Below are 20,044 nucleotides of genomic sequence, written 5' to 3' on the forward strand. Positions count from 1 at the left end.
ATGAAGTCCTTGTTTTGATAATGATTATCTTCTTTCTGGATCATATTTTCCATTTTGATCCAACTGATACTGCTTTAGGTACTGTCTTGTTCTGAAACACTTTGGATGTATTAATAGGATCCTACTCAAATTAACTCAAATAACTGAGGCTAGGGAAGAACTTACCATAAGAGAAATATCCAGAAAATTCAGAGAAATGTTGAACACCTAGGTGGCAGGAAGGGCAAAAACTAAGACCACTGTCCTAAGCAACTAAGACGAGGTCCTCGGCAGTGGGAGGTCACAAACTCCAGTGCGCCACAAGACAAATTCAGATTACTGAGAGAGAGCTCCCATTGGCTCATCCCAGTTTGTGCCTTTGTTCCTTTGGGTCACTTGTCTGTCCTTCATCCAGCTTACTGTCGGGGAGTAAGGGAACCATGGGACGATATGACACCTTAGACTGCCCCTTCTAACAGCTGCGGGCAGGAACAGCCTAGAATGTACCTGGTGGTGTACCCCCATCTCTTCATTCTTGAGAATTCTGATACCTTGATGCTCCATTTGTGTGGAACTGGGATAACCTACATTTACCACTGGCTATGATAATGCAAGGGGGTCTCCAGTGAATTCCTCAAATTCTACCCGTATTTATTCCAACCAGTGTCACGAAACCTTTTTCTCCTGTGAAGGAACCTGGAATGATCAGATGGTTATCACAGTTTCCATTTTGGTGGACTGTGATTGAATCCCTTGGTGGAATTGTTCTTCCCTTGGATGTCAGATTCCTCATATTTATAGGACCCAAAGCTGTAGGGATAATATAGAATTTTTTTTTTTTAAGAAATTGAGAATAGCCTTTTTGAAATGTGTTGCCTGACAATCAAAATTTATATTTATGCCACTAAAGCTAACACTGAATAAACATGAAAATAAAGCTAAGAAGTTGCATGGATGACTGAAATTCAAAAACGTAATTTCAATCATTAGTTTTCAACTTGTCCCAATGAATCTAGAATTGTCAATAAGTAAAGCCTTTCTCAAAAACTCTTCAAAGTTGATAAGACTTTGGTGGTCAGTCAATCAAAGGAATCTCTTTTGTTAAATCTTTGATTAACATCTATCCTCAGCCTATTTCCAAAAGTTATTATCTTCCTAGGATAGGTAAAATATTTGAAATATTTTTGTAACTTCAATTTTCTGGCTTTAGTTGTTTTTCTTAATCTGGAGGATTTGGACCAAGTCAGTCATCAGTCCTTTCAGTATTTAAGGGCAACTGTCTAATCTCAAGGAGGAGGCAATGGCACCCCACTCCAGTACCGTTGCCTGGAAAATCCCATGGATGGAGGAGCCTGGTGGGCTGCAGTCCATGGGGTCGCTAAGAGTTGGACACGACTGAGTGACTTCACTTTCACTTTTCACTTCCGTGCATTGGAGAAGGAAATGGCAACCCACTCCAGTGTTCTTGCCTGGAGAATCTCAGGGACGGGGGAGCCTGGTGGGCTGCCGTCTATGGGGTCACACAGAGTTGGACACAACTGAAGTGACTTAGCAGCAGCAGCATGGGTACTAAATACTGAGGAGTAAAAAATAGCACTTATACTCAAAATGACATTTAAATCTTTATTGATATCATTGTTTATGAACTAATCGAACTACATATTCTTTCAAACTGTATCCTTACAACTTAAAGCCAAGAACTTTTCTCAGTATTAAAACTTCCAAAAAGGGTTGAGTTACCTATAAACATCAGGCACGATTCTAAGTTCTGAACCAAAAAATTCTTTTAATGCAATTAATATTAATGTTTTTCAAAACATTAAATGGAAAACTTCCAGTTTCCATCTATTTTTCAAATAAAAGCCACAAGAAATTAATTACTATGTTATACAACTTGCTTATATCAAGTTATGAAGAAAAGCATCGTGTCAATTGCTAGGACCTCAAATTAATACATTTAGGTTCTGTATAGTTTGATTTACTCTTTGTTGTAAAACTGCTAACTTGAAATAAGGACTCTGTATAGACACCATATTTTGAAATCATATAGCTAATATATCCATAATATTTTATGATAGTAGTATCACATTCATTTGTTAGAAATTATTCACAGGTCCTAAATACTAGATGATTGGAATGTCACACTAAGGAAATTACCCTTATTATTCTAATTATATAAATATCTAATAATTATATCTCAGAAATAAAAAGATATTCTTTAATATTGACCGAATACTTACTACATTTTGTAATTAAATTTCTACTGGCTTTCTTTATTTTAGCTAACCTAATATAATCTAATAATCAGTTTTTCTTTTTTACAACAAAGCAAGCATTTAGTTTCTCTTGTGATAAATCCCAAACTTTTTTTTTAGTTGTCTTTAGAAAGAGAAGAATAGTTTGATACAAGAACACAAGAAATGCTTTTAACAGTTGTATTATCTTGTCATTGGGAATCTATGACTAAGCTTCAAAAAACAATAACAGGGATGAAAAGATACAGAGAGAGAATTCCATAAAATAACATTAAAAAAAAAAAAAAGGCAAAAACCCACTCTAGTAGTCTTGCCTGGAAAATTCCATGGACAGAGGAGTCTGGTAGGCTACAGTCCCTGGGATGGCAAAAGCTGGACGTGACTCAGCATGCACACACTGAACTGCACTGCACTGCACTAAGGTATGGTAATAGGTAACTGAACTGCAAGCAGATATTGTAGTGGATTAACACACTTGAAAAACAGGGCAACCATATATCAAAAACATTCAACAGACTCACAAAAACCAAAAAGAAGAGAACATAAGCACACAAAAATGAAACTCATCAAACTACAAAAGGAAAAACAAAAATTTAAAAAAAAGGAACAAAGAAGAAACAAAAAGTTACTGGAAAACAAGGTTTACAAAGGCAATAAATACACACCTATCAGTAATTCCCTTAAATGTCAATGGATTAAATGCTCCAATTGAAAGATGCAGAGTGGTTGATAGGATAAGAAAACAAGAGCCTACAATATGCTGCCTGCAAATGACCCGCCTGGGGCGAAGGACACACATAAATTTAAAGTAAGGGGATGGAAAAAGATATTTCTTGCAAACGGAGATGACAAGAAATTGGAGGTAGCAATACTCGTTTCAGACAAAATACACTTTAAAACAAATGTCATAAAGATAGATAAAGAAGGACATTATATGAGGATTAAAAAAAAATCTGGATCCACATTGAGTTTACAGACTATAGAGTTAATATTATTCCAAAATGCCTTCATGTTTTAAAAAATCAATACTCTATTACACTGTATATATGAAGGCTCATTGAACTATTCTCTCTACTTTTGTGTGACTGAAAATGCCCATAATATAAAATAAGAAAAAAGGTTCTGTCAACAGCAAATGAACAGAAATGTTTCTTGGACTAATAATCCTGTAAATTCAATACTGCAGAAGCTTAGTATCTGGAAGAAATTTCAGTAAACTGTCACAACGTCAAGCAACAAACTAACATTTTTGTTGTTATAATTTCTTTTCACTGCCTCTAATATTTTATGTATTTTAAAAGTATTCTATTCTTGCTTTAGTCTTACTGTGTTTGCTCTTGGGAAATAGAATAAAAAGCAGAAAAGGTCCTATTAAAAAAAAAAGGCAAAGCAAAAAATAGCACACAAACATTTGGCATAGATTATAACCAGCTTATAAAACTCAGCAGATCTGAGGTTTATAAGCTATAAACCATTTTGACACTGATTAAGCTGACAACACATATTAGCTGCCTTGTCTACTATATTGGTTGACCATTAAAAATATTAATTAGATTGTCACCTACCTGGGGTCAAGATTTTTCAAGAATTAGTTCATTCTTTCTTTGTAGCTTAGGCTTATTGATCATAGAACACTTTATAACTGTTAATGTTTTCTTTTGCGATGTTGGCATCACGGCAAATTACAATCTTGAAATGCTTTTTTAAAAATTATTGATTTGAACACAATGCTTCCTAATAAAATTTTGGCAAAATTGAAAACTTTAAAGTTATCTCCAACATATGTAACCTTCTTTGTTTGCTTATTTTTGTTTAAATTAAAAACCTGGACCACATAAAGTTTGTTAAATATGGAAGGTTTAAAAAAATCGGTTTAATTTTATTTGAGAGAATCTCTTTTCAAAAATTATCTATTATTTGTATATCTACAATGCATAGTATGATGGTACACAGTACATTTTGATAACCCCTAACTATTATGAACTATCCAATTAGAAGTTTTAAAAGGATGAACATTTGAATCTTCTAGTTCCGTATTTCTCCGATAAAACGTGAACAAAAATGTACTTTCTAGCCATGTCTTAAAAATTAACTAACTGCTTAATTTGTTCTGTTTGCAATGATTGTCTCCTTAACAACATCTTTTTACTTTTGAATTCTTTGGGGAAAATAGGAACTGTTGGCATAAGCACTTTTTGACCACAAGAAAGAAGGCTGGAAATCTTGTTGCTGACATTGATATCTGATATGGGAGGGTGAGGGTTCACATTTAAGGGTGGCAGGAATCCTGGTCTGGTTTGTGTACTGTTGTGATCTAAAGGGAAAGCTCCTGAACCACGCCTTTCTAAACGGGCATGAGTTCTCCTGCTCAGGGGACCTGGGGGGATATTCTCCACCAATTCTTTGGACCCTGATAACAAGGAAGAAGATGGCGAGAGAATCTTTTTTTTTCCTATAAATGCTTTGCCATCGTCTGAAGCTGCAGGGGTAAGACCAGCTGAGAGCTGGGAATCAGAGCTGTAGTGATTTGCTCCTGAGTTTCTTTTTTGAACTATACTTCTTAGGGTGGAAGCAAATATTGTCTGGTTAGAGTCTGGCTCCTGATCCACTGGGATGTCAATGCATTGCTGATTTCCTTCTGAAAAAAGTGATTGATGATTTACTTCGTCAAATGACATCTTTCTTGAGCTGGCCTGATCGAAGGCTCTTAGCAAATGCGCAGTGTCTTTTACATCAATACTTTGGTGCCTAGTAATGAATCGCTTGGAAAGTGCCAACCGGTTGGCTTTGTAAGATAATTCTTCCTCTGGAGTAATATCCTGAAGCTCCTCTTGTAAGGAGGCCACTCTGTGCATTAATAAGGGAGGACTCCTGATCCAGTGAGGAGCCTGAGGGAGCTTGGGCCCATTAGGGGTCAGACCAGGCTTCCTCACAGGGGAGCCTCGATCCCCAGTATCATCACTGCTTCCTGCAGGCTCCAGATCTTTAAAGCCAAAAAGTGTCGTTTCAGTTTCAGAAGAATGTGAAAGTGGTGGTGAGGCTGTTTTTAAGTCTATTTCTGAAGGAGTGGCACAGGTGGCTGGAGTATGACACCCATCCATACCCCCAGGAGGCATATTTAAGTACTGTTTGGTGGTGTGCCTGCCAGAGGGCGATTTTGCTGTTGTTATGATAATGACCTCTTTCCCCTTTGCCTTGCAAGCACTAAGGAGAACTTTCAGGGTCTCTCTATCTTCTGAATTTATAGCATAAACCAGGGCCGAGGAACTAGAATGATCTTGCAAGCTGAGGTCAGCCCCGCTCTTTAGGAGCAACGAAACAACTTCAGGACCAGCTTTTTCTAAGCAAGCATGCATTAAGGCAGTTTTCCCAGATTTGTCCTGTATGTTGGGATCAGCATTGTTTTCTAACAGGTATTTAACCATTTTGGCTTTACTGACACTCTGGTGATCAACATGTTTGGTCTTACAAGCAATCATTAAAGGTGTTTCCCCACGGTCATTGCTCTCATTGATGTAAGCGCCGCCTTCCAACAAGAGTCTTGTAAGGCGAAGCCGGCTCTGATGGACCGCTTTAATTAGGGAATTTCCATCACTGGAAATTTCTACACATTCATCCATCTTCAAAAGTCAGAATCAATACCTGGTTATCAAAGAAGATGAAGAACAAAAGATTAGTTGGAATCAATGTCCCAATTTATATTCATGTTGTTAGTCACAATTTCTGAAATATGTCTAGAGAAAGAAGACATAAATAAGATTGTTCTTTAATAAATACAGAGCAAAATAGTGAACTGCAAAATTAAAAATAATTTTAGAATAGTAACAACCTTTAGGGCATTCAAACTAAAATTTACTTTTAAAATCTTCCTTGAATATTTATGACATAACACTAGCCTGATATTTCTCTAAATCCCACATTAACTAAATAATCATCATCTTATTTTCTACTTGGAAAAAATATTTTAAAAATAATATTAGAATGCAAATTTAAGCAAAAAAGCCAAATTTCTGTGTAACTGCAACTGAATCAACTAAAATAGAGCATGTTTATGATAGCTTAATATAAAATACTTCTTAGTATTAAATTACTTAAACATGCTCTTCAATTAAATAATATAATTAAGATCTAGATTTCCAATTTGAGGGGCATTTTGATGTTTCTTTTAAAGGATGAAAAATATCTGGACTACAAGATGTTAAAAGAACTGATGTGTCTGACACTGAGATAGGAATGATGAGCATGTGATTATGCATTTTTCTTGATTCCATTATTTAAATCATATACTAACTAGGTTACAGGGTTGCTGCTGCTGCTGCTGCTGCTAAGTCGCTTTAGTCGTGTCCGACTCTGTGTGACCCCAGAGACGGCAGCCCACCAGGCTCTCCTGTCCCTGGGATTCTCCAGGCAAGAACACTGGAGTGGGTTGCCATTTCCTTCTCCAATGCATGAAAGTGAAAAGTGAAAGTGAAGCCGCTGAGTCGTGTCCAACTCTCCGTGACCCCATGGACTGCAGCCTACCAGGCTCCTCCGTCCATGGGATTTGCCAGGCAAGAGTACTGGAGTGGGGTGCCATTGCATTCTCCGAGGTTACAGGGTTAGCAATGTACTATTGGGTTGAATTTTGACAGCTGCTCCAAAGGCGTTTTCTAAGCTAAAAACAAATGAAGACATGTAGACTTCATAAACATTTTATTGTTATCATTAAAACGGAAAATGATTTATGTTTAATTTATTTAAATCATTTAGATTCAAACTCACTCAACAGATAATTTCATTAGGTGGTAAGAATTATATCTTTATCGAGAGCCAAGGAAATGTTAGTTTTATAACAGTCCTTGGAGCTAGGGATAAAAAGCAAATAAAAGTTTATGTAATATTTAAGTCTATTTCATTTAACTTGGTAGCTTTGATAAATTGAGAAGGGTTATTTATTTTAGTCATTTACTTTTAAGATTAAGAATATTGGACATGAATTTCTATTGGATAGTAGAATAGATAATAAATATGACTTCTTAAAAGAAAGAAGAGATGAAGAGAGCAGAAAGAAAGTGAAGAAAAAAGGGATCGACATGTATACAGAAATTAATTCAGTGATAAACAGCTATAAACTCTTAATATTGTGATGGGCTCTGAGCTATAATGGTACAGGCCCCAGCCCTGAGGAGCTTATATAGCTGTTTGGAATAAGCAGCTGGTTATGGGTTAAAATCATGAGCACACACAGACTTTAATAGTGTGAGGATGGAATGGGGGCTTCACAGAGACCAGTCATTTGAGCTAAGCCTTGATGACTGTGAAAGAGTTTGGCAGGCAGAAAAAGGGGGAACAGAGAAGTAGAGACCACTCCTGTGCAAAGACATGAAGACTTTATTTAGCACAGTTATTTAATCACAGATCAGGCTTTATACCAATACCATAATCAACTTTAGGAAAATACCTTAGCAGATGATTATGTTTAGGGTGATACGGCAGAACAAACACAGCTAATTTTTAACCCTGCCTGAAACCCCCTGAAAGTAAAGATTTTTTTTTCCAGAAAGACATAAACTCACAACGATAGCGGGCAAAGGACAGAAGATGACAGCAGCATTTTGGAAGCCAGAAAGCAAACGAGCCAGTGGTAACTGACTCAGCCAACCTGAAAAGGCTGTGCCTCGAGTCATCGTGGCAGAGTTGAGAGCTACCCCACGTACACCACAGAATCCTCGAAAGAAGCAGCAGTTGGAGGCTCTAGAACTAGCTAGTGAGCAAGTGGAGAGTACAGCCCTCCTAGAGGGTTAGGAGAAGGACGTGAGAGAGGCAGTTAGATCCCTGGGACTTGCTCCGAGAAGTGTGGTGGGCCTATGTTGGGCCACCAGCAGCAGCACCACCTGAAACTTGTTAAATGTGCAAAATCTCAGGCTCCGACCCCAGACCTACTGAATCAGAGCCTATGGTTCAGCTAGATCCCCAGGTGACTTGCATGCACAGTAAAGTTTGAGAAACACTTCGCCACTCCAAGCCAGGGAGACAGAAGACTGTCATCTCCCACCTCAAAAGATGTCCAGTTTATTCTCCACAAATGGTGAAACAGAGAATCTCTGGACTGAGAGACACTGGGTATATCTGAGGACAAGAAAACAGGAGAATAAGTGACTGTATGCTTCTTGTTTAGTCACTAAGTCATGTCCGACTCTTCTATGACCTCATGGAGTGTGGCCTGCCAGGCTTCTCTGTCCATGGGATTTCTCAGGCAAGAATACTGGAACAGGTTGCCATTTCCTTCTCCAAGCTGCTACTGCTGCTGCTGCTAAGTCGCTTCAGTCGTGTCCGACTCTGTGTGACCCCATAGACGGCAGCCCACCAGGCTCCCCCGTCCCTAGGATTCTCCAGGCAAGAATACTGGAGTGGGTTGCCATTTCCTTCTCCAATGCATGAAAGTGAAAAGTGAAAGTTAAGTTGCTCCATCTTCCCAATTCAGGTACAGAACCCTTGCAAACCCACATCTCCTGCACTGCAAGCAGATTCTTTACCACTGCGCCACAACAATGATGGTATGCTTACTGACCATCAGTATGAAAGGACTCACAGCATCGCCCCCTACTCAGCTTCAAGAAGGACGGCAGCCATATCTTTATTCTTCAGAAGAAAACAGAATAGGCTTCTCTCAAGAATGGGACCTACTAAGGAGAAAATACCTACAGTACTGATCACAGGGATTCCTCAACATGCCACTCAAATCATCCCACAGAGGGGTATAAACGTCCCACGTGTGCTCAAAGCTTCACATTAGCTTTTTAACCCAAGCCCTTTAATCATGAGCATGCAAACAAAAAAGCCTCTTATATTCAAGGTAGAGCCCAGAACAAATAGAAAATGTAACCTGGAGAAGTCCAGAAAATGAAAGCTTCCAAAACTCATTATCCTCTAATGGATAAGAAGATACTGTAACCAAGAAACAAGGATATGAGTCTATTAAAAAGAATTTTCAGAGACCATAAAAAGCTCTCAAAAGATAAAAACATGATACAAACTGCAAAAGTCAATAGAAGGGTTGAATAATAATGCTGATAAAATCTCTAACACAGTCAAGCAAAAAGAATAGAAAGAAAAAAAAAACGAGAAAATTAGAGGACTAGATCAGGAAATCTGTGATCCAACAGAAGTTCCTGCTAGAGAAAATAGTGGGGGTGGAGGAATGGGTGAGCAGGAGAGGAAATGATGAATAAGATCAAGAAAATTTTCTAGATGTGAGGGACTCAAGTTCTTGAATTGAAAGGGCTCAATTAGAACACAGCACAGTGGATGAAGACAGATGCTGACCATGGCACATGGTTATAAATTTCCAGAACACTGAGAAAAGGGAAGATGCCACAAGTTTGGAGGCAAGTAAGGGGAGTGGAATGGATAAGTCACCTAGTAGAGGATCAAGAATTACAATGGATTCAGATATATCAACAACAATAATGAGAGACAAAAGAGGGATATCTTTTTTTTTTTTAATCTGAAGGATAAATGATTCCCAGGTTAGAATTCTCTACTAGCTAAACCATTAGTCAATAATTGGAAATCACTTTCAATTGAATCCCAATTCACTTTCAAGAATCTACTGAAGAATACCATCTATCAAGATGAAATGGTGGAACAAGAAAGAAGAAACGAGATCTGGAGATCATCAGAGGAGAAGCAACAATAATCCCCAGGAAGATGGTGAGATGCCAGGATAATGAATGTGCACAGGCATCCTCTTTGAGACTATGCTGCCATTTTACCATCTTGTTAACTGAGGACCAAATGCCCAGGTGAGCCTGACCTCAGTTCTTTAACCGGCTTGCTTTTTCCTCACCGTATCTTTGCTCTCCCCTCCATCCTCTGCTTTCTGGGGCAACCAATGACACTCATTTCAGCCCTGCTCAAATGTTCTGCTTTGACCTGCTCTGAGATCTGGGGATAAGTCATGGTGTGTGTGTGTGTGTGTGTGTGTGTGTGTGTTAGTTGCTCAGTCATGTCCGACTCTTTGAGACCCTATGGACTATAGCCTGCCAGGCTCCCCTGTCCATGGAATTCTCCAAGCAAGAATACTGGAGTGGGTAGCCATTCCCTTCTCTAGGGGATCTTCCTGACCCAGGGATCAAACCTGGGTCTCCTGCACCACAGGCAGATTCTTTACTGTGTGAGCCACCAGAAAGCCCTGAGCTTAGGAGGAGACTCAAAACCCACTGCCTTTGGATATCCAGTATCTGGTCGACACTGTAGCCTGCCAGAGGCCCTGTCATGGTAAATCCATGTTTCCCAGGATTCACTCAAGACCTTGCCCAGAAGGGCTCTCGTAAACACTCAGGGATGCTGAGCTGAACTGAGATCCAGAGATTGTTCAACTTATCTTCTCCTGAGAACTTTTGCCATATTTTGGCAATACTGATCTTCCTTTATTCAACTAATTTGTGCTTGCTACCCAGTTTACCAAAAAATTAATGGTCTACTTAAGGATTATATACAAGTGGGAAACTGGGGAAAAAAGAAGCAAAGGGAATGATCTACACAAAAGTCAAGACCACGTTACCTCTTGGTGGGGATCAGGAGAATAACGCACTTTGGGAGGGACACGGAGAGGTTTTTAAGATTCACGTGATGTTCTGTCTCTCAACCTGGATGGTGTGTATATAGGTATCCGTTTTATTTTTATTCTTCAAATAGTATATACTTCATATACTCCTCTATACAACACTACTATTCTTTATTGTAAAATGGGACATATATACAAAAAAGAACATAATATTTATGTAAGAATGTCTTATAATTAAAATTTATAAAGAGCCGTATTAGGTCTCAGTTTTCACAACATAAATCACTTTTTGTGGTGTTTTCAATAGTATTTACGCCTAGACTTTCAACTAGTCAGCTTCTATAAGCAGTATTCAAAAGGATATACTTATTCATTTCCACTTCAGTTTCATTAATGATGTTAAGCAAAGAACAACTACTCAATATACATAGAACAACTATAAATACAATGAAAGTAATACATAAAATATATTATTTTTGTCCTCTGTGCAACCTTCTAAAAAAGCTATTCCACAGCCAGACGTACCTGCAACCTAGGAATTTATGGTTGGCTGACAGATTGAGGCCCAAATCAGAGGTCTATTCAGAATGTGAAACATCTGAAAAGAGCTCACATGAGACAGTGATCACAAAAAAAAAACCTTCTTTTAGCGTTTTTCATATACAAATGGGTTTAATAAAGCAAAGAGACTTATAGAAATGAGCTGGAACATAATCTAAAATATAAAAACTACTCTGTAACTGTCATTCAAGAAGAGGTAATAGTATCAATCATGTAAAAACACCTCTGACCAAAAGTAGCATTTGAGAGAGATATTCAAATGAGAACCAGTTGCCAGATACCAGATTTCAGTATTAAATATAGTTTCTACTGTTGGAGCCAAAGCACTTTTTTTTTTTTTTAAGTTTTAAAAGAAATCTTTTGGAACAACATTCAAATTTTTTCACCTATCCTCACGTACAGACCTTTCTTCACAGTGCTAAACCTGGCCACTTCCTGCCATAACTTTCCCTCCCACAGGGAAAGTTTCCCTCTCACTGGGAGAAGAAGGGGAGCTGGCTGGGATGGCTAAGCCGGGCAGTGGTTCCGCCGTGGTCTCGTGGAAAGAGAAGATGCTGTGAGCTCCAGGGCTTCAGAGAAGCTGGGAAGTGGCACCACTAGCTGGCTGCAGCTAGCAAGGATGTCCACCATGCGGCTGTAGGCAGACCCCGCCCCGGAGTACTGCCGGCTGTCAGAACAACAAGGCTTAACTTGCTCATTATAAAGGCTTCTAAGCTACTGGATCATCGAAAAAGCAAGAGAGTTCCAGAAAAACATCTATTTCTGCTTTATTGACTGTGCCAAAGCCCTTGACTGTGTGGATCACAATAAACTGTGGAAAATTCTTCAAGAGATGGGAATACCAGACCACCTGACCTGCCTCTTGAGAAACCTATATGCAGGTCAGGAAGCAACAGTTAGAACTGGACATGGAACAACAGACTGGTTCCAGATAGGAAAAGGAGTACATCAAGGCTGTATATTGTCACCCTGCTTAACTTATATGCAGAGTACATCATAAGAAACGCTGGGCTGGAAGAAGCACAAGCTGGAATCAAGGTTGCTGGGAGAAATATCAATAACCTCAGATATGCAGATGACACCACCCTTATTAGGCAGAAAGTGAAGAGGAACTAAAAAGTCTCTTGATGAAAGTGAAAGAGGAGAGTGAAAAAGTTGGCTTACAGCTCAACATTCAGAAAATGAAGATCATGGCATCTGGTCCCATCACTTCATAGGAAATAGATGGGGAAACAGTGGAAACAGTGTTAGACTTTATTTTTTTGGGCTCCAAAATCACTGCAGATGGTGACTTCAGCCATGAAACTAAAAGATGCTTACTCCTTGGAAGGAAGGTTATGACCAACCTGCTGCTGCTGCTAAGTCGCTTCAGTTGTGTCCGACTCTGTGCGACCCCATAGACGGCAGCCCACCAGGCCCCGCCGTCCCTGGGATTCTCCAGGCAAGAACACTGGAGTGGGTTGCCATTTCCTCCTCCAATGCATGAAAGTGAAAAGTGAAAGTGAAGTCGCTCAGCCATGTCTAACTCTTCGAGACCCCATGGACTGCAGCTTACCAGGCTCCTCCATCCATGGGATTTTCCAGGCAAGAGTACTGCAGTGGGTTGCCATTAAAGCAGAGACATTACTTTGCCAACAAAGGTCCATCTAGTCAAGGCTATGGTTTTTCCAGTGGTCAGGTATGGATGTGAGAGTTGGACTGTAAAGAAAGCTGAGTGCCGAAGAATTGATGCTTTTGAACTGTGGTGTTGGAGAAGACTCTTGAGAGTCCCTTGGACTGCAAGGAGATCCAACCAGTCCATTCTAAAGGAGATCAGTCCTGGGTGTTCTTTGGAAGGAATGATGCTAAAGCTGAAACTCCAGTACTTTGGCCACCTCATGCAAAGAGTTGACTCATTGGAAAAGACTCTGATGCTGGGAGGGATTGGGGGCAGGAGGAGAAGGAGACGACAGAGGATGAGATGGCTGGATGGCATCACTGACTCGATGGACGTGAGTCTGAGTGAACTCCGGGAGTTGGTGATGGACAGGGAGGCCTGGCGTGCTGCGATTCATGGGGTCTCGAAGAGTCGGACACGACTGAGTGACTGAGCTGAACTGAACTGAAGCTACTGGACTGATCACTTTAAAAAAAATTCTTAATTTTGTATTGGGGTATTTTGTATTGCCGACTAATAATGTTGTGATAGTTCCAGGTGAACAACGAGAAAGGACTCGGCCATACATATACATGTATCCATTCTCCCCCAAACCCCCTCCCATCCAGGCTACCACATAACACTGAGCAGAGTTCCTTGTGCTGCACAGTAGGTCCTTTTGGTTATCCATTTTAAATGTCAGATGCTCACTTTTTAAACTGCTTACACTTGATAGAGAAATTTTGAAATTGTTTAAACATTAAATTTTTCAGAAAAAAATGTCACCACATACTTTATTCTCCATGTGTATATATATATTTTGTTTCCTAGTGTCTCATCTTGTAATCAGCACTTTATTGGAATAACCCCCTTGTCTTCATGCCTTCACCTTCTTTCAGTCTGTTCTCTTCTCTCACCTCATCCATTTGCACATCAAAAATGCTGATATTGAAGTTTGACTAATTTACTTTTCGCAGAGGTAAGCCCCACCTGGGATGAAGACCACTTCTCTAGCCTACAGTGATCCTAGTTCAGAAATGTTCCTGCCTCACGTCTCTTCCTTTGAAACATCCTCACCGAGGGCAGCTAGTGCGAGTACAGTATTCACATTGAGTCAGGCTCTGTTATAATCTAGCTTATAAATGATCCCCCAGTTCAGTTACACCTTCCAAATAGATTGTTCAACTGGAGAAAATCTGAAGGTCAGGTAGGCCCAGAGTTCCACCCTGACTCTCCTAGTTTCTAGCTGTGTGCCCTGGTCAAATATCTCAGCCTCTCAGAGTCTTGGGTTCCCCGTTGGTGGAAGACAATCATAAAACATTCATCCCCTGGGGGCTGGTGATGAAATCAGACAACATCTGGAAAGAGACTTTCCTGTGTGCCTTCCTACTCACTGTGTTCTTCTTTTTAAAGTTTTTATCTCAGAATTTAGCCATCTTTTATTTTTATCATGTCTCCAAAGCGAAAAGTGAAAATGTCACTCAGTTGTGTCTGACTCTTTGCAATCCCATGGACTGTAGCCCACCAGGATCCTCTGTCCACAGGGACTCTCTAGGCAAGAATACTGGAGTGGGTTGCCATTTCCTTCTCCAGAGGATCTTCCCGACCCAAGGATCTAACCCAGGTCTCCTGTATTGCAGGCAGATTCTTTACCAACTAAGCCACTGGGGAAGCCCACCATGTCTCTAACTCACAGGCTATTTAAATAACATAAAAAATTTAAAATGTTGTTTTTCTAGAATCTGTAAATAATGTTTGTAAACATAAATGGAACCTAATAAGTGAACTATGGAATAAGATACCCCTTTAAGGGCATTTTCCTTATAATTTCCAAATACAATAATTTCAGCATTAAAGATATGAGTAATATAAGATATTAATTATTAAACAGCTGGATAAATTGCTTTTATTTTAAAATTAAATTGTCTTTAACAAGGCTCATGATTCATCATGGCATATTTACTCTAGTCTTTTACCGCCTCTCTCAATCTTCTCCAGGGGATCTTTCCAACCCAGTGATCGAACCCAGGTTTCCTGCATTGCAGGCATATTCTCCACCACCTGAGTCACCAGGATGGTCTCCATCTCCCAAGGCCCTTCTAAAATTACAGTTTATTTTTTTTTAAGATATCTATTCTGAAGAACAAAGAAAACTGAAAGAGGGTAATATCAGATGATCAATTTCAAACATGCTGAGGAGGCAGAGGTGGGGGTGGCATGGTTAACTGCGTTAACATAGTAGAAGCTACATCGTGAAGCCCCCTAGGGAGATGGCCCCAGCGAGAAGGGAGCCAGTTTACTGGCAGGACCCCGGAAGCTTAGGACATGGAGGTTCCAAATGACACAGAAATTGGCAATGAGGCACAGGGTTGAACATGACAGGATGGCTGGATAGAACAACTGGACCCCCAGAACTTTACATCACCCCAAGTAGACGACCACTCTCCTAGGCAAGAAATGAAGATTTGTTCTTTAAACAGACTGATCAGGGAGGCTCCAGCCTTGGAAGCCACATGCTGAAAACGGAAGAAACTGAGAGTCTATAGGCTACATGGTGCAATTCCCAGCTTGCTGCCCTGACACCAGGGTACTGGGAGGTAGGAAAAATAAGTAAAAGGCATTGGATCTCAGAATTATGAGCCCTATTAAAAAATCTCTATAGATAAATTAAGCAATTCAAATCATAACCACATTCGCCCCTCCAGACACCCACTCTAAATGGAAATAGAAAGTTACCTGAAAATGTTATTCAAAATTTCATACTTCACTTATGTCTTTTCTCTCCTTGGATGAGTTTTCTGTCAGCCAGCTGTCAGTTCCTACTAAAGGAAATCAAAGCTATTCAGAGCTACATAAATACCAATAATTTGTTCCACACATCTCTCCCATTTGGAGTCTAGTTTTTTAATTCCCTGTTAAGGAAGACATCCCCAAAGTGTTTGTGCAGTTAATCATGTTTCACTGATTATAATCTGTTAAGTGTTAGGAGTGGATTCTACGCAGGGCAATCCTGTGTGTGCGCATTTTCGCACACACACACGCACTCACGCACACAGGACGCAGCCTGCCCTGCAAAGACTGTTGAGCTGTGGCATTTACCTGGTCTGCCCCATTCTGTGCTGAGGTCTGTCCCATTGATGTGGCTGAGGGGGGAAAGGTCAGAGAACTCCCAGAGTCACTTCTCTTACCCTCCTGCTCGCCAGGACTTGATAGATATTCCCATGTTCCTTCTCCTATGTCTCCTTGTTTCTTAGATACCAGCTTCCCCCACTTTATCCCCACGTTAGGAATGGGGAAACAGAGGAAAGTAGAGTTCTGTTTTGAGTACCTGATTTGTGTGGTATCTATGGACTTCTCCAGTGGCTCAGTGGTACAGAATCTGCTTGTAATGCAGGAGACGCGGGGTGGGGGTTCGATCCCTGGGTCAGGAAGATCCCCTGGAGGAGGGAATGGCAGTTCACTCCAAGGGTTCTTGCCTGGAGAATCCCCACGGACAGAGGAACCTGGCGGGTTATGGACCATAGGGTCACAAAGAGTCGGGCACAACCAAAGTGACTGAGCGCGCACAACTTGACACCACCAGAGGGGCCAAGGTGCCTTAGAAGCCATCGTGGAGATAATAGGCTGGGTCTTTCCTGTGGCGTTTTTCTCCCCAAGCCACTCCTAGTTTTCCTGTCATTCAGGAAGAAATTTTACTTTCCTTTGAGCCTCTTAGTCCACCTCCAAACAGGATCTATGCTTCCTCTCTAAAAGTTATTAATATTTATCTGGCCATGGTGAGGAAGAGCAGCAAGGGGCGGGGGGTGGGGGGCGGTGGTGGTGGAAATTAACAAATGAGTTTCAAGCTGGAAACCCAGTCCCTCACCTTTGCCCCAGGTTACTCTGTCTTTGTGCTGCCTGCAGGAGACCAGAGCATGCTCAGAGGGGGCAGCAGGCAATGTGTCAAAGCCTGGGGCTCTGTCTCCTCCCAAGTTACCAGCCCTGGAGAAGCTGTTCCTCTGAGCCTCTGTTTCCGCATTCCTAAAGTGGGGATAATTTTTACTGACGATGACTGTGAGGATTTTATAAGATCCTTATATATTTGCCACTTAGGAATTCAATCATGACAGTTTCTAAACATGCATCACTAAATGTGAGTGCTCTGGGCTAAGGGGTCTGAGAATGGGGGCTAAGGTGCCTATAACCAACAGGTCTTCCACCTACTATGGGCCTAACATGGAGAGCTTGCTAATTAGATCCCAGGCTCCACTCCCCATAAGGGGTGCTTCTTGTGCACACTTGGAAAAAATCTGCGACAAACTCGTCCCCCAGTCCCACTTCCTATTAGCTATCAGTCCCTGCCCGAGGCTCCCCCATCAGACTGTCTCCAATCATTTCACCTCCAGGGCATCTGAGGCTTAGCTCTGCTGCAGGAGCCAAGGGCAGAGACAACTGCCCTGCCTCAGAGTGGGCAAAGAGAGCCCACAGGTCTAGAGAAGAGTACAGCCTTGAGTTACAGCAGCCGACGTATTGGAGATCTCCTGCCCTACCCTTCCCAGACAGGTCTGAGAAAGTCCAGACTTGCAGTGGGAGGCCCAGGCCAGGATGTGGAGGCCAGCTGCACCTGGAACGAAGCAAGCCTGCTTGCCACCAGCAAAAGACCTGTCTCCTTCCCTATGTAAAGGAAGGGACAAAGCCAGCACAAAAGATGCCACTGAGATTGTCCCAGGGAACGACATGACTTCCCAGGTAAAGTGTTCTCTGGCACCGGGCTCAAAAGAAATATTTAGAAACGACCCAAGCTGGTAAGGTTTGCTGTCTTTTCCAAGCGTACCCCCAAAGGGCTGGTTACTTCTACTTACTGCAGGCGACCCCAGGTTTGTGGTGCTGGGCCCTGGGGAAGCTGCACCCCCACAGTCCTCTGCAGAACCCGCACCCCTCCAACCCCGCCTTCCCAGCACACACACATAAAGACATGCAAACCTATACCTCCAAGTCTCAGGGAACCAAGGTGATGGGATTTCCAGGCTGCCGAGGATTCTGGCGGCGTCTTCACAGTCCTCGCGGCCTCCGGAACGGAGTTGTTGCCTCAGTTTTTCCCTAGAGCGGGGAGGGAGCGAGCCCGAGGAGCTGTCGGAGAAGGGCACAGGAAGGTGACTGGGGCGACAGCGTCGGGACACCGATGGGGGCGGGGTGCGCGTTTCGTCGCCTCTGCTCCGAGCCAGGGCACAGCTGGCAGGCTGAGGCGATGGCCATCCACGAGAAGGGGTTCTGACCAGAGTCGCTACAGAGCGGTCCCCGCACCGCCCGCCCGGGGGACACGGCCCTCCTTTTGGAAAATAGCACGCCCGAGAGGAGAAGCCATTGACCCTCTGCTGGGGGCAGGCGCACCTCTGGACCCCGGTTCTCCGACAAGGGGCCTGGGGTCCTGGTGCCAAAGCTGTATGGCCCCAATAGGCTCCGGGGGCCCGGCTGCCGGCCCCTGTGTGACTCGCATTTGTGAAGACAGTGACTGCAAACGGCTCCGCAGCCCCAGCTAACCCGCGCCCCGCGCCCGGCCCGCACCTCCCACAGCCAGGCGGCCGCAGGCACCTGCGGAGACGCGCCCAAGTCCGCCCCTCCGACCCGCGCGCTCTGGCAGTCGAGCGCGCGCCGTTCCCGCTGCGGCGCCGACCCGCGCCCGCGAGGCCCCTGCCCGAATCCTCTCAGATATCCTGTGGCCGCCGGCTGCCCTCATCACCTCCCCATCGCTGCAAGGCCGAGAAGGACGCGAAACTCGCTCGCCCGCGGGGTCCGAGCCCGCGCCGCCGCAGAGCCCCAGCCAAGAACGGGCGGGGACTGCGGGAGGCGCGAGTGTGGGTTCCGCGGAGCGCGCCCGGCTCGGCGGGGCAGTCTCTGGAAAGGACCCGACACTCCGGCGGCCCTCGGTGGGCTCCAGGGCTCCGCAGTGTCAGGGCGCAGGAGATGCCGTCTCCCAGGGCCCAAGTATACCCGGTGGGGCGCACGGAGGCCCTGGGCCGGGGCTGCGCACTCCGCGCCCTCCTCCCGGCAGCCGACACGCAAACCAAAGTTTTCCTAACTGCAGCCCGCACAGCCGGCGCCGCACACTGACCTGCGACGCGCTGTCTAGTCGGCGGGGCGCCTCCCGCCTTCCCGGTTCCGCTCCGACCCTTCGCGCCGGTGGACCCAGGGCGCCGTCCGAGCTGGGATGTTGACTCCGCTGGCTGCACCGCCGCTCGAGTCGCAGATCCTGGTAGGTGCAGCTCTGTCCCCGCCCCCGCTCGGCGGAGAGATGCGGGCAGCGGACCGGGAGCTGCGAAGCGGAGCGGGGGCCGGGAGGCGCGCACCTCGCCAGAAGCCCGGGCTGCGCCTCGTTTCCGCTGGGAGTGACGCGCGGGTTCGGGGCTGTGCTGCAGGTGGGGGCGGCGGGGCCAAAGTCTGTTTCGGCCCCGGGGACCGAAGTGTGGCCTCTGAAGCCCCGCCTTTTGTCCCCTCGAGTATCCGCCACCCGCTATCCTCACACCCCAACCCTGCCACAGCGCTTTGGCTACAGCGATCTGGCCCAGAACAGGGGCGGCAGGGTTTTTTCCAGTGCAGGGCGTCGGTCACCCCTACATAACTGCTCTTGGTTCCCCCTGTCCATGTCTGCATCCCTCCTTCTAGTTCTTATCCACACGGCTGGTCCACGCGTCCGTCCCCCACGGGTCTCTCGTCCCCTTTCCCGTCCCTGTCCTCTGTTTTGGTAAAGCCAGAATCTCACTTCAGGTTGAGGCATTCGTGGGAGCAGCTGTTCTTTCGTTTTTGTGAGTTTATAACTTGATTCTAGTATTATCAAAACATTAATACCTATTAATTGACTTATATTTTACATGTGAAACTCCTCTATGGAATTAAAAAGAGACGAATTTTAAGCAATGATTTGAATTCATTTATCAGGAATCATCTGGTGGAGAAAGGACCGTGACTGTCTTTTATGGTTGTTCAGATGACGTCAGTTAAAAATAATTTGTAGTTTAGAGTCCTTAAAGGGGGAAAGTAGATTTAACTCTGAGAGGATTATTTAGAAAAACAATCTGCTAAAATTGG

At 43.4% G+C, this 20,044-nt stretch overlaps 1 protein-coding gene and 1 long non-coding RNA gene across 4 annotated transcripts in view; one reads left to right on the forward strand and one right to left on the reverse strand.

Annotated features, from left to right (window-relative positions):
- Nucleotides 1-1,588: 1,588 nt before the first annotated feature.
- ANKRD34B (ankyrin repeat domain 34B) lies at nucleotides 1,589-19,161 on the reverse strand. Of its 3 annotated transcripts, none has more exons than XM_061424301.1 (4): nucleotides 19,071-19,161; nucleotides 17,948-18,088; nucleotides 15,716-15,798; nucleotides 1,589-5,876 (listed from the first exon to the last, which is right to left on the reverse strand). In XM_061424301.1, exon 4 carries the CDS (start codon nucleotides 5,852-5,854, stop codon nucleotides 4,316-4,318), a length of 1,539 nt encoding a protein of 512 aa, XP_061280285.1. In that variant the 5' UTR covers nucleotides 5,855-5,876; nucleotides 15,716-15,798; nucleotides 17,948-18,088; nucleotides 19,071-19,161; the 3' UTR covers nucleotides 1,589-4,315. The 3 variants fall into 3 exon arrangements, with proteins under 3 accessions (XP_061280285.1, XP_061280283.1, XP_061280286.1); XM_061424299.1 differs by having other exon boundaries at nucleotides 15,716-15,801; XM_061424302.1 differs by lacking the exons at nucleotides 17,948-18,088; nucleotides 19,071-19,161 and adding an exon at nucleotides 16,308-16,747 and having other exon boundaries at nucleotides 15,716-15,801.
- Nucleotides 19,126-20,044, forward strand: part of LOC133251628 (uncharacterized) — a 39,638-nt gene continuing 38,719 nt past the window's right edge. The window contains exon 1 of the long non-coding RNA XR_009737708.1: nucleotides 19,126-19,211. This is a non-coding gene — a long non-coding RNA (uncharacterized LOC133251628). The remainder of the gene's footprint in view (nucleotides 19,212-20,044) is intronic.

This window comes from Bos javanicus, chromosome 7 (genome assembly GCF_032452875.1).
Source record: "Bos javanicus breed banteng chromosome 7, ARS-OSU_banteng_1.0, whole genome shotgun sequence".
NCBI lineage: Eukaryota > Metazoa > Chordata > Mammalia > Artiodactyla > Bovidae > Bos > Bos javanicus.